General features: G+C 46.7%; 1 protein-coding gene across 2 annotated transcripts in view; it reads left to right on the top strand.

Annotated features, from left to right (window-relative positions):
* Positions 1–2281: 2281 nt before the first annotated feature.
* LOC122542212 (ras-related and estrogen-regulated growth inhibitor-like) overlaps positions 2282–13571 on the top strand; it is a 25328-nt gene continuing 14038 nt past the window's right edge. The window contains exons 1-3 of one of the 2 annotated variants that reach the window (XM_087978284.1): positions 2282–2412; positions 10494–10669; positions 12513–13038. In XM_087978284.1, coding sequence (XP_087834410.1) covers positions 12930–13038 — 109 coding nt within the window. In that variant the 5' untranslated portion in view covers positions 2282–2412; positions 10494–10669; positions 12513–12929. Of the gene's footprint in view, positions 2413–10493; positions 10670–11205; positions 13039–13571 lie in introns of those variants that run through there. The other variant, XM_043679708.2, reaches the window with a different exon arrangement.

Here is a 13571-nt window from a genome sequence, read left to right as displayed (position 1 = left end):
TTCCTTGGATGCTGCCTGACCTGCTGCGCTTTTCCAGCAACAGTTCTGATCTCCAGCATCTGCAGCCCTCACTTTCTCTCTTCTGCTTGTCTACCTTGGATTCCAGTATCTGTCGATTTTTTGAACCCAACTGTCTTTATACTCACTGGCTAAATGTTAACAGTCATGAGGAGCTAAATGGCCAACTCCTGCTCCTATTTCTCATTGCTCTGACTTGTTCCATGCTCCACGATGCTATCCAGATCATTTATGCCAAACGTCGCAAAATGAGGAGTATTGCATTTATATAGCACCTTCAGTGCTCAGGGTAGCCCAAGGTGCACTACAACCAATGAGGCGGTTGTGAAGTGTGGTCGCTGTTTGGGATATGCCAGTTAGCTCGTGCACAGTAAGCTGCGTCCAGCAGCAATGTGTTAATGACGCGGCTATCAGTTTACTGGGATGTAGCTAAAGGGATAAGTATTGACCAGGGCCCCAGCCTCACGGGTACCACGTCAGTCTTGGTTTAACATCTCATCCAAAAGCTAGTATCTGTGATGGTGCACCACACCCCTGGGAGGGCCAGGCCGGAAGGATAAACCAGAACAAACTTGCAAAGGATGCATACAGATCTGACTCAACTTGTAACTTTCAAAACGTACCTGCAGTATGTTCATTTCCAATTTCCTCCCCGACCATCTCCTCTGGGAAATGATGAGCTCAAGTCTTTGGAGTGGAACTTGAACTCAACCTTCCTGGTTTGGCACGGTGTGTGGTACACATTAAGCCAGAAATCTTGTACTTGTGTGTGACATACCACATAATAAAGGAGATGACTCCAATCTGGCATTGCAGAGCTGCTGTGCATCTGTGTCAGCTCCAGCAGGGGTACACACTTGCTAAGAGGGAACAATTGACTCCTATCTGGCACTGCAGTTATTGTAAGTCTCATAGTGTACAGCTCAGTCACATCTCCTTTACATGCTGTACACTGTATGAGCAGAGTGGATGAGATTTGATGCTGGATCCTGTTGGTACCAACACAGCTCTGGTCCATACTATATTGAGTCTCAGGTCTACTATCCAATGTATCCCTCCTCCTCCTGCCACCTCATTAAGGCTCCACTCATAGGATCATAGAGTTATTATGGTGGAGAATGAGGCCATTCGGCTTATCTGTCCATTCTGGCCCTTTGCACAGCATTCCAGTCAATTCCTTTCCCCCTCTCTGTCCATATGGCCCTGAAGGTTGTTTTCTTATTCATTCCCAGGATTTATTCCCCATCCCTAATTACGCAGTCAACGACACATGGGTCTGGAGTCACATATAGGCCAGGTAAGGATGGCAGTTTCATTCCCTAACGGGCATTAGTGAACTAGCTGCAGTTTTCTCACAATTGGCGATAGATTCACGGTTATCATTAGACTCTCAATTCCAGATTTTTATTACATTCAAATTGCACCATCTGCCATGGTAGGATTCGAACCTGGGTCCCCAGGACATTACCTGGATCTCTGGATTGTGATAATATCACAAGACCTTTGCCTCCCACTCAAGGATTCCTTCAATTGCCTGTCCAAAATCTTGATTGAAATCTCCCCGTCGTGGGTAGGAAGTTCCAACTCCCACTCAATGTGTTAAAAAAAGATGTTTTGTTCTCAAAGCCTCTGCATGTGGTGTTGAAAATCCTGTGTTCCTTAGTCCCTGTCATATTAGCTAATGAGAACAGCTCCTCTTTGTCTACCTTATCTAGATCTCACATAATCTTGTACATCTCTGTCGAATCTTGGAAATATATCGCTATTCTTTCAGTGCCAAAATCCTGGAGCTCCCTCCTTCACAACACTGTGAGTCTCTCTACATCCCAGGAACCGCAGCAGATCATGGGGGCACCTTACCCAAGGACAGTTAGGGCCAGGCAACAAAGGTTGACCCAGCCAGCGATGCCACAGCCGGTGAGAGAAGCAGAACATGTGACCTCAGGCCACTTTGTGGGACAGATGGCATTGCACCTCTTCCATCAACCTGAGCTCAATCACCTCCTCCTGATCCTCATCCCCGATTCCTGCTGACCGCTAAGGACTGACAGCCTTCGAGAACACCCAGGAATCTCCCACAGCTGACCACGGACCTCCCAGACTCTTTTCCTGATGTCCAATGAGGCAGGTCCTTCCAGGAAAGAGCAGTAACCAGTTGTCTTAGGCATGGAATCTCCTAGAATCTTGAGAAGCAGTTTTCATCCTTCTCTGTTTTGTCCAGTCCAGGGCAGCACAGTGGCTCAGAAGTTAGCACTGCCGCTTCACAGCACCAGGGACCCAGATTCGATTCCAGCCTCGGGCGACTGTCTGTGTGGAGTTTGCACATTCTCCCCATATCTGCATGGGTTTCTTATGGGTCCTCCAGTTTCCTCCCACAGTCCAAAGATGTGCAAGGTAGGTGGATTGGCCATGCTAAGTTGCCCAAGGTGTTCAGGGAGATATAGGTAGGTGCATTAGTCAGGGGAAATGTAAAGTAATAAGGTTGGGGAATGGGTCTGGGTGGGATTCTCTTTAGAGGACTTGTTGGACCAATTGGCCTGTTTCCATGCTGCAGGGATTCTATGGATACTGTGCAACAAAAACAAATCAAAAGGCATTTGAGCAAATAAAGTCTCGACAAACCATCCACATGTGAATTAAAGAAAATTACTCCTAGTTAATGCAGGAAGGATGCTCCCATTGACTAGGGAGTTCAGAACAAGGGGCTCACAGTTTCAGGATATGCATTGGGCTATTGTGGACTGAGATGAGAAGGAATGTCTTCACCCAGAGAGTGGGGAGCCTGTGGAATTCTCTACCATAGAAAGCAGTTAAAACCAAAACCTTGAATGTTTTCAAGGAGGTAGATATATTTCTCAGGGAGAAGGGATCAAAGGGTTTGGGGAGAGTTGAAAGAGTTGAGTTGGAAGATCAGCCATGATCATATTGAATAGCAGAAGAAGATCAAGGGGCCAAATGGCCTACTCCTGCTGCTATTTTCTTTGCTTAATGGTAGGATAGAGAGTATTTCCTCAGGTATTGAGAGATCAGAACACGGGCATAATCTTTAAAAGATGAACGTGGCCATTCAGAAGTGATTTAGAAAGTATTTTTCTTAAACGTGTTCTGGAATATGTATTGCTGACTGGGCCAGCATTAACTGCCCATCCCTAGTTACTCAGAGGGTAAGCTAAGGGTCAACCACCTCGTTGCTGTGGGTCTCAAGTCATGTCAACCACATTGGGTAAAGATGGCAGGTTTCCTTCCCTAAGGGCATTAGTGAACCAGATGGGTTTTTAACAACAGCAGTTATATGTCACCATGAGGAGAACTTTAAATTCCAGATTTTTATTGAATCCAAATTCTACCAGTGACCATGGTGAGATTTGAACCCATGTTCCCAGAACCTGGAGTTCTGCATTGCTAATCCAGTGATAGCATCATCGCCTCCCATTAAAGGTGGGTAAACCGTTGAGACAAAGGCCAAGTGAAAATGTCAAAAACGAGATTGTCAGACTCTGGGAGAGAAGGATACTGCATAGAACATAAAACAGAGAACGTTACAGCGCAGTACAGGCCCTTCGGCCCTCGATGTTGTGCCAACCTGTGAAACCAATCTGAAGCCCATCTAACCTACACTATTCCATTTTCATCCATATGTCTATCCAATGAACATTTAAATGCCCTTAAAGTTGGTGTATCACCTAACATGTATCAATGACCTAACACCTCCATCCCCACCCCCATTCACCTATTGTACTCAATGCTACTTTCTCCCCACCCCCACCCCCCCATTTATCTCTCCACTCTGCAGGCACCCTGCCTCTATTTCTGATGAAGGGCTTTTGCCCAAAACGTCGATTTTCCTGCTCCTCGGATGCTGCCTGACCTGTTGTGCTTTTCCAGCACCACTCTAATCTAGACTTAAAGTTGGCAAGTCTACTACTGCTGCAGGCAGGCCATTCCATGCCCTTACTACTCTCTGAATACAGAAATTACCTCTGACATCTGTCCTATACCTAACACCCCTCAATTTAAAGCCATGTCTCCTCGGGCTAGTCATCATCATATGAGGGAAAACGTTCTCACTGTCCACCCTATCTAACCCTCTGATTATCTTGTATGTCTCTATTAAGTCACCTCTCAACTTTCTTCTCTCTAATGAAAACAGCCTCAAGTCCCTCGGCGTTTCCTCATAAGACCTTCCCTCCATACCAGGCAACATCCTGGTAAATCTCCTTTGAAACCTTTCCAAAGCTTCCACATCCTTCCTATAATCCAGTGACCAGAAGTGTAAGCAATATTCCTAGTGTGGCCGCACCAGAGTTTTGTACAGCTGCAGCCTGACCTCATGTCTCTGAAACTCAATCCCTCTACCAATAAAAGCTAACACACCGTATGTCTTCTTAGCAACCCTATCAACCTGGGTGGCAACTTTTAGGGATCTATGTACCTGGATACTGAGATCTCTCTGCTCATCTACACTAGCTAGAATCTTACCAAGTTAAAAATCACACAACACCAGGTTATAGTCCAACAGGTTTAATTGGAAGCACAAGCTTTCGGAGCGACGCTCCTTCATCAGGTGGTTGTGGAGGGCACATTGTAAGGCACAGAATTTATAGCAAAAGTTTACAGTGTGATGTAACTGAAAAATACCTTGATTGTCTGTTGAGTCTTTCAGCTGTTCGAATACCATGATAGTTTTAACTTTGTACACCCCAGTCCAACGCCGGCATCTCCAAATCATAGAATCTTACCATTAGCCCAATACTCTTTATTTCTGTTACTCCTTTCAAAGTGAATCACCTCACACTTTTTCTCATTAAAGTCCATTTGCCACTTCTCAGCCTAGCTCTGCAGCTTATCTAAGTCCCTCTGTAACCTGACTGGACCCAAGACAAGTAAATGGAGGTTAGATTATAGATCGGCCATGAGCTGACTCAAGAGTTGGGACAGGCTCAAAGTGGGGCTGACTGGTCTCCTCCTTTCACATGTTTGTAGGTCTTTTTTCTGAAAGCATTGGAGCTTCACAGAGCGCCTTCCTCCATCTATGACCACAGCTTTTCCTGTTGTTCACATTGAGCTAACCTTCAAGGATTTGTCATCTATTTCACGTGGCAGTGCCGGGTGTGCTGAGTGTAGAAACGTTGAGATTTAAATATTTGTGAGCGACTTTGCTGAGGAAGTCGGAATGGGGGGTGGAATCTGGACTTTGGAGTCAAATAGGACCACAATTCTATCAGCAGTATTCTCACCTAGTAAATAAACTCCAGAGTATTTGTCAGGAAGTTTGTCTGTGCTGACGCACATTCACAGACTGCAGTGAGTGCCATGTGACTAAATATCATGTGAGTGAACCCTCAGCATTGGGAATGCAGCTCATTGTTTTGTTCCTCTGCAGGGCCATATAATTGCAAGTTGTTGTTGGCTTAAGAAGGAGCAGGTTGGAGGGGAGTAAGGCATGACAATGAGTGACAATGATTGGCAGGCTGGACAAGTGGGCGTGGTTAGTGACAGAGAATCGTGTGATGAAGTGTCAAGGAACACATCCAACCAGAGCCACCGATTCTGTCCCTGAGTCTGCTTCCTTGGCCACTCTCTTCCAAACAAACCCTTATTGCAGCGTACTTTGTTGGAAACAGCTCAAACAGCTTGGGTTTAGTGTCTGACTGAGCCAGGACAGGTCACAGACGATTGTACCATTCCCTGATGGAAGATGCCCGGCTTTCCGGGTGGAATTGCGTGAGAGTTCAGTGTGGCACCCTTAGACAAGTGGCCAGTGTTTCACCTAGGGCCAAATGAGCTCAGTGTTAACAGGGTAGTGAGGTTCTCGGGATAGCAACAGTTATATATTCAGCGAGAGGGGACACATGGGGTTCTTTGTTATGATCCCTTCCTTGCATGCTCAGATGACACTCTGCTGATGTGCCTCTCCCCAGTCACACAATGCAATTATGAAAGGTATAGCAGGGATGTCAATCAAGGAGGGGCTTAGGGGTTTCAACAGAGTAATGGATGTCAGCACTGTCAGCACAGAATTCATACCCTGGCTCAGAGCAAGGGTATCCAATAGTCACATGAAACAGCTAATCCCCTGCTTGATTGACAGCTCTGACTGTCTGACCTCTGCTATTAATGTTCCGATGAGGGTCGATGGGCCTGTACTGTGCTGTAATGTTCTATGCTCTAATGTTTAGTTACACAAGATCAAGGGTTTTCAAATTCCTGCAATTTCACCGTTTGAAATCTTAAAAGATCTCAACAATTGACTCTTTAATACCCAACGGCAGGAAGGAGTCTTCTTTTTGAAAAACAAAAGAGCAAGCTTTCAATGATTTTTAAATGCTTTACAGTATTATATCCCCAGCCTGCCATTACTATAGTGCTAATTTCTCCCACTACCTCTGGCTGCATGTGTACAATTTATGCAAATGATTTGGATGAAAATGTAGGTGGTCTGATTGGTAAGTTTGTAGGCGGCACAGACATTGTGGATAGTGAGGAAGCTTGTGAAAGGACACAGCAGGATGTAGACCAGTTGGAAGGTTGGAGGGGGAGGAGAAATGACAGATGAAGTTTAATCTGGACCAGCATCAGGTGATGCATCTTGGGAGGTCAAATGCAAGAGGGAGGTGTTTGGTAAATGGCAGGACCCTTTGCAACATAGATTTTGGGGTGGCACGGTGGCTCAGTGGTTAGCACTGCTGTCTCACAGCACCAGGGTCCCAGGTTCAATTCCAACCTTGGGCCACTGTCTGTGTGGAGTTTGCACGTTCTCCCCGTGTCTGCGTGGGTTTCCTCCGGGTGCTCTGGTTTCCTCCCACAATCCAAAGATGTGCAGGTCAGGTGGATTGGCCATGCTAAATTGTCCATAGTGTTAGGTGCATTAGTCAGAGGGGAATGGGTCTGGGTGGGTTGCTCTTCGGAGGGTCGGTGTGGACTGGTTGGGCCAAAGGGCTTGTTTCCACACTGTCGGGAATCGAATCTAATCTAATCAACAAGTCCACACCGACCCGCCGAAGCGCAACCCACCTATTCCCCTACATTTACCCCTTTTACCTAACATTACGGGCAATTTAGCATGGCCAATCCACCTGACCTGCACATCTTTGGACTGTGGAAGGAAACCGGAGCACCCGGAGGAAACCCACACAGATACGGGGAGAATGTGCAAACTCCACACAGTCAATCGCCTGAGTCGGGAATTGAACCCGAGTCTGTGGCGCTGTGAGGCAGCAGTGCTAACCACTGTGCCACCGTGCCGCCCACTGTGCCATCATGCCGCCCACATATAGAGGGCGCCCACATATAATCATATAGAGGGATCTTGGGGTGCAACTTGTTAGCTCCCTGAAAGTAACATAAGTGGACATGGTGGGAAAGAAGGCATATGGCATGCTTGCCTTCATCACTTGGGGCATTGAGTATAAAAGTTGGCAAGTCATCTTGCAGCTGCATAAAACTTTAGTTTGGCTACATTTGGAGTATTGTGTACAGTTCAATTTGCTGACTACAGGAAGGATATGGAAGCTTTGGAGAGGGAGCATAAGAGGTTTACCAGGATGTTGCCTGGTAGTGTATTAGCTCAAAGGGAGGCTGGACAAACTTCAATTGTTTTCCCTCGAGCGTTGGAGGCTGAGGGATGAGCTGATAGAAGTACTGTATATAAAATTATGAGAGGCATGGAGAGGGGAACGGTTGGAGTCTTTTTCCTAGGGTGGGAGTGTTCAATGCTAGGGGGTGTAGGTTTACGATGAGAGAGGGAAAGTTTAAAAGAGATATGTGAGGAACATTTTTTACACACAGAGGGTGGTCAGTGCCTGGAACACACTGCCAGGGGAAGTGTTGGAAGCAGTTACATTTTAGAGGATTTAGACAGACACATGAACAGGCAGAAAATAGAGGGATATGGACCATGTGCCGGCAGATGGGATTAGTTTAGAGTGACATCATGGTCAGTACAGACATGGTGAGCTGATGGGTCTGTTATTGTGCTGTTCCATGTTCTATATAGAGTGCAGTGGGTGAATGGCAGAGCCACGGCTGGATTTGAAGTGCACAAGGAGCCACGGGGTTGTTTGTAGCCAGAGATGGGGGTTGAGGGGGAAAGCTCATACCAAAACTGCCCTCCCTCACAACTCCTGCCCAATCACCACCCTCTCCCCACTCTGAAAATCCCTTAATTACTGAGACTCTGGGTGTGACAAGCATGTTCCTGACTGCAACTAACCACTCTTGAGAATGAATACACTTCCACTTGCAGGAGTGGCCAGAAACAGGGACTATAAATATAAATGATAGCACTAATCATTAACAGAGCTGGGAATTCAGGTGAAATCTCCTCACCTAGAGAGTGGGGAGAATGTGGACCCCACTCCCCGAGGGAGCGATGAGGTGAATATGGCAGACACAGTTAACAGGAGTCTGGAGAAATACAAGTGGGAAAATGGAATAAAAGGGCATGTTGATGAGGTTGGATGTAGGAGGCTCATGTGGAGCATCACACCAGCTCTAGCGTCGCACCGAGGGGCACTTCTTTCTTTTGTGGGATGTGGGCGTCCCTGGTATCACCAATCTTTGCTCCCATCCCTAATTGCCTGCGTGACTTGCTGAGCCAATTTCAAAGGGGTCCCCAAAGCCTGTCCACCATCTACAAGGCACAAGTCAGGAGTGTGATGGAATACTCCTCACTTGCCTGGATGGGTGCAGCTCCAACAACACTCAAGAAACTCGACACCATCCAGGACAAAGCAGCCCACTTGACTGGTATGACATTCACAGGTGACGTTCACTCCCTCCACCACTGACACCCAACAACAGCAGTGTGTACCACCAACAAGGTGCATGGCAGAAATTCACTAGAGCTCCTTCCACAGCACTTTCCAAATCTACGACCGCTACCATCTCAAAGGACGAGGTCAGCAGACACTTGGGAGCATCACCAGCAGTAAGTTGCCTCCAAGCCATACACCATCCCGACTTGAAAACATATCGCTGTTCCTTCAACGCCCCTGGGTCATATTCCAGGTAATCCCGCGCTGTGGCCTTCACTACGTGGACTGCAGTGGTTCAAGAAGGCAGCTCACCACCACTTTCTCAAGGCAAAAGTGAGGACTGCAGATGCTGTAAACCAGAGTTTAGATCAGAGTGGTGCTGGAAAAGCACAGCAGGTCAGGCAGCATCCGAGGAGCAGGAAAATCAACGTTTCGGGCAAAAGCCCTTCTCAAATGCTGCCCTCGGATGCTGCCTGACTTGCTGTGCTTTTCCAGCACCACTGATCTAAACACCCCTTTCTCAAGGTCCAGCCAGTGACACCTACATGACAGCAGTGAATTTTGAAGAAGTCAATCAAATTGCCATGGGCCCAGGGTCACAGTCCACACAAGGAGGGCAGATTTCCTTCCTTAAAGGGCATCAGTGAGGCAGATGGGTTTGTACAGCAATCAATGATAGTTTCACAGTCACTCTCACAGAGACTAGATTGCAGTTCTAGATTTATTAATCAAATATAAATTCCAGCAGCTCCCGTGGTGGGAATTAGAATCAGAAAATCACCCTGTGCTTCTGGATTACTAATCAACAACTATACTGCTTTCTTCACAGACTGAGCTCCATTGCGACAGTTCTCCTGACTTGCTTGAAGTCATATCAATCAGCACAGAGCAATTTTCTACATGACAGTTCTACCCTAAAGAACGTATTCACCAGTTGAAATACCAGCAAGCAAAGAAGTTGCAAGGCTGTTATTATTAATTTGGAGTTGGCATTGCTGAGTTAGCTGCTTTTATACTCTGGTGATCTCTCGCAGTCTGCCGAATTCTGTGCTTGCCTGCGGTGCTGTTGTTTTGCACATGAGTGGGTCTTTAAAAATATATTTTCTGGCTCGGTCTCACTTGCTGATGAGGAATGGAATGAACTGTTAAAAAGAAAGGTCACAAACCTGCCCTCTGTCCCTCCATGCCTCCCAACTTCCCCCGCTCTGTTCCACAGCGTTAGCTCCTCAAACATTAAGCAGCAATGTATCAGACAGGATGGAAAACAGCCATTCAGTTCATCAGGTTATAGTCCAACAGGTATATTTGGAAGCACTAACTTTCGGAGCGGTGCTCTGAAAGCTAGTGCTCCAAATGTACCTGTTGGACTATAACCTGGTGTTGTGTGATTTTTAACTTTGTCCACCCCAGTCCAACACCAGCACCTCCAAGTCATTTAGTTCACAGATGTCTGTGCAATCGCTTTGAAACCAGTCCTTTCTGAATTTCCTTCCAAAATTTCCCATACTCAGTATATTTTCAGTTCCCTTTCAGTGCTTCCAAATAAACCTGTTGGACTATAACCTGATGAACTGAATGGCTGTTTTCCTTCCTCTCTGATACATTGCTGCTTGATGTTTGAGGAGCTAACTGGTTTTGGAACAGAGCGGGGAAGTTGGCAGATGTGGAGGGACACTTATTTTATAAGCTTTAATTGAATTTTCTTCCTTTCGCTTACAGGCAGTGCATACCAGAACATAACAACTTAGAGTCAGAAAAATGTACAGCACGGAAATAGACCTTTTGGTCCAACTTGTCCATGCTGACCAGATATCCTTCTCTGCAGCAAGTTTACCCTGACTGTGCCCCAACCTGTTGGATGTTTTGAAAACAAAAAATGCTGGAAATCGCAGCAGGTCGGGCAGCATCCGTGGGGAGAGAGTGAGCTAATGTTTCGGGTCTACGTGTTGGATGGGTTGCTGCTCGTGGTGCAGTGTGTGCAGGCTCCTTCCCTTTGTAAATTTGTGCCCTTTTTGCAATGAGGTCTTAAGTGTCATAGAGTCGTAGAGATTTACAGCATGGAAACAGACCCTTCAGTCCACGCCAACCATATATCCCAACCCAATCTAGTCCCACCTGCTAGCACCCGGCCCATATCCTTCCAAACCCTTCCTTTGATCTGGATGAAGGGACTGGGGGCATTCTAGCGAAGTTTGCCGATGATACAAAGTTAGGTGGACAGGCAGGTAGTACTGAGGAAGTGGGGAGGCTGCAGAAGGATCTAGACCGTTTGGGAGAGTGGTCCAGGAAATGGCTGATGGAATTCAATGTGAGCAAATGCGAGGTCTTGCACTTTGGAAAAAAGAATACAAGCATGGACTACTTTCTAAATGGTGAGAAAATTCGTAAAGCCAAAGTACAAAGGGATCTGGGAGTGCTAGTCGAGGATTCTCTAAAGGTAAACATGCAGGTTGAGTCCGTGATTAAGAAAGCGAATGCAATGTTGTCAATTATCTCAAGAGGGTTGGAATATAAAAGCACCATTGTGCTACTGAGACTTTATAAAGCTCTGGTTAGGCCCCATTTGGAGTACTGTGTCCAGTTTTGGTCCCCACACCTCAGGAAGGACATACTGGCACTGGAGCGTGTCCAGCGGAGATTCACACGAATGATCCCTGGAATGGTAGGTCTGACATACGAGGAACAGCTGAGGATCCTGGGATTGTATTCATTGGAGTTTAGAAGATTAAGGGGAGATCTAATAGAAACTTACAAGATAATATATGGCTTGAAAAGGGTGGACGTTAGGAAATTGTTTCCGTTAGGTGAGGAGACTAGGACCCGTGGACACAGCCTTAGAATTAGAGGGGGTAAGTTCAGAACAGAAATGCGGAGACATTTATTCAGCCAGAGAGTGGTGGGCCTGTGGAATTCATTGCCGCGGAGTGCAGTGGAGGCTGGGAGGCTAAAACTCTTTAAGGCAGAGATTGATAAATTCTTGATGTCACAAGGAATTAAGGGCTACGGGGAGAATGCGGGTAAGCGGAGTTGAAATGCCCATCAGCCATGAATGAATGGCGGAGTGGATCGATGGGCCGAATGGCCTTACTTCCACTCCTATGTCTTATGGTCTTATTCATATACCCATTCAAATGCCTCTTAAATGCTGTAATTGTACCAGCCTCTACTACATCCTCTGGCAGCTCATTCCATACACGTACCACCCTCTGCATGAAAACATTGCCCCATAGCTCACTTTTATATCTTTCCCCTCTCACCCTAAACCTATGCTCTCTAGTTCTGGACTCCCCGACCCCAGGGAAAAGACTTTGCCTATTTACCCTATCCATGCCCCTCATAATTTTGTAAACCTCTGTAAGCCTCCTGGAGCCTCCGACGCTCCAGGGAAAACAGCCCCAGCCTGTTTAGCCTCTCCCTATAGCTCAAATCCTCCAACCCTGGCAACATCCTTGTAAATCTTTTCTGAATCCTTTCAAGTTTCACAACATCTTTCCGATAGGAAGGAGACTAGAATTGCACGCAATATTCCAACAGTGGCCTAACCAATGTCCTGCCTTAAAACATTTTCTCTGTCCATTTGGGGAGCTAGAGGGGACTTGACTGGTTGGGTGCTGAATGGATGTTTCCACTTGTGGGAGAATCTGGAAGTAAGGGTCAGATTTTAAGAATGACTATAAAGTCTTTGGAGATGAACGTCAGTTGGGATGGCGCTACATAAATGCAAGTCTTTCTTTTCAGTTCTCACCGAGCTGCATGAGGGCAGTAGGACCCACGGGAGCTCTGTAGAAACTGCAAACAACGTACGTCAAGACAGTAACTAGAGTGGAACTGATTGTTAGGTGTTTGGTCCAAACTATTTAGCATCACATCTCCGAGAGAGAGAGAGAGAGAGTAGGGGGGAGCTAGCAGAAAACAATCAGGACTGAAGGATCTGTGTCAGACAGAAGTTGCTGGATTCTCAGCTCCAAACAGAGGAACTTCAGAAAATCTCCAACTCTCTGACTGTGGGAAAAAGCCTTCTCTGCGTTTTAACCAGGAGCACAGAGGGCGGAATGCAGTTAGGCAAGGACTGGATCCAAGCTTCTGTGAGATTGGGAACTCCAGAGTCGCTTCTACTCCAAAGCCCAGCTGGAAGCCGGAGCTGAGACTCCCAACATGAACTCCAACTTCCAGCTGCCCCGTCCTTTGAAGAGAGCTCAGCACTTGGCCGGCTGCAGGACGGTGAGAGTGGCCATTCTGGGCCAAGGGGCTGTGGGGAAAACTGGTAAGGAGCACAAAATCAAAACTCATTTCTCTTTTTTTTTCTTCCGGAGGCTATCCAGATCTGTTGCTTCATCTTGCACAGCAGAGAAACTGAACAGGAATCCCAGTGATTTAGCAGGGCAAGGACTAGGCAGTGTTTGGAATTATTGGTTGTTCAGGAGGGCTAGAGTTACACCGAGTTCCGGCTGTCACAGCACATTAGGGTCATTACGACAAAGGAGGAGGCCTTTCTGCCCATCCATGCTGGCCCTCTGCAGAATCCAATCGGGTCCCATTGGCCCTGCTCTATCCTGTAACGCTGCACGTTTAATCCCCCTGCACAATGATTGATCAGGGTTGAAGGGGTCTCCCTGTATAATTGTATATTCATGTTTATTCAGTGTCAAATAATTCATACTCAACCCTATAACACTGGGTTAAAAATCACGCAACACCAGGTTATAGTCCAACAGGTTTAATTGGAAGCACTAGCTTTCGGAGCGCTGCTCCTTCATCAGGTGGAACAGTGTCCCTATCTCTGGACTAGAAGGTCGA

Source organism: Chiloscyllium plagiosum, unplaced genomic scaffold, assembly GCF_037043375.1.
Source record: "Chiloscyllium plagiosum isolate Xiang-an unplaced genomic scaffold, Cpla_swu_hap1 HiC_scaffold_33, whole genome shotgun sequence".
In the NCBI taxonomy this organism is placed as follows: Eukaryota; Metazoa; Chordata; class Chondrichthyes; order Orectolobiformes; family Hemiscylliidae; genus Chiloscyllium; species Chiloscyllium plagiosum.
The sequence above is the reverse complement of the archived record's forward strand: the minus strand, read 5'-3'. Positions and strand labels throughout refer to the sequence as shown.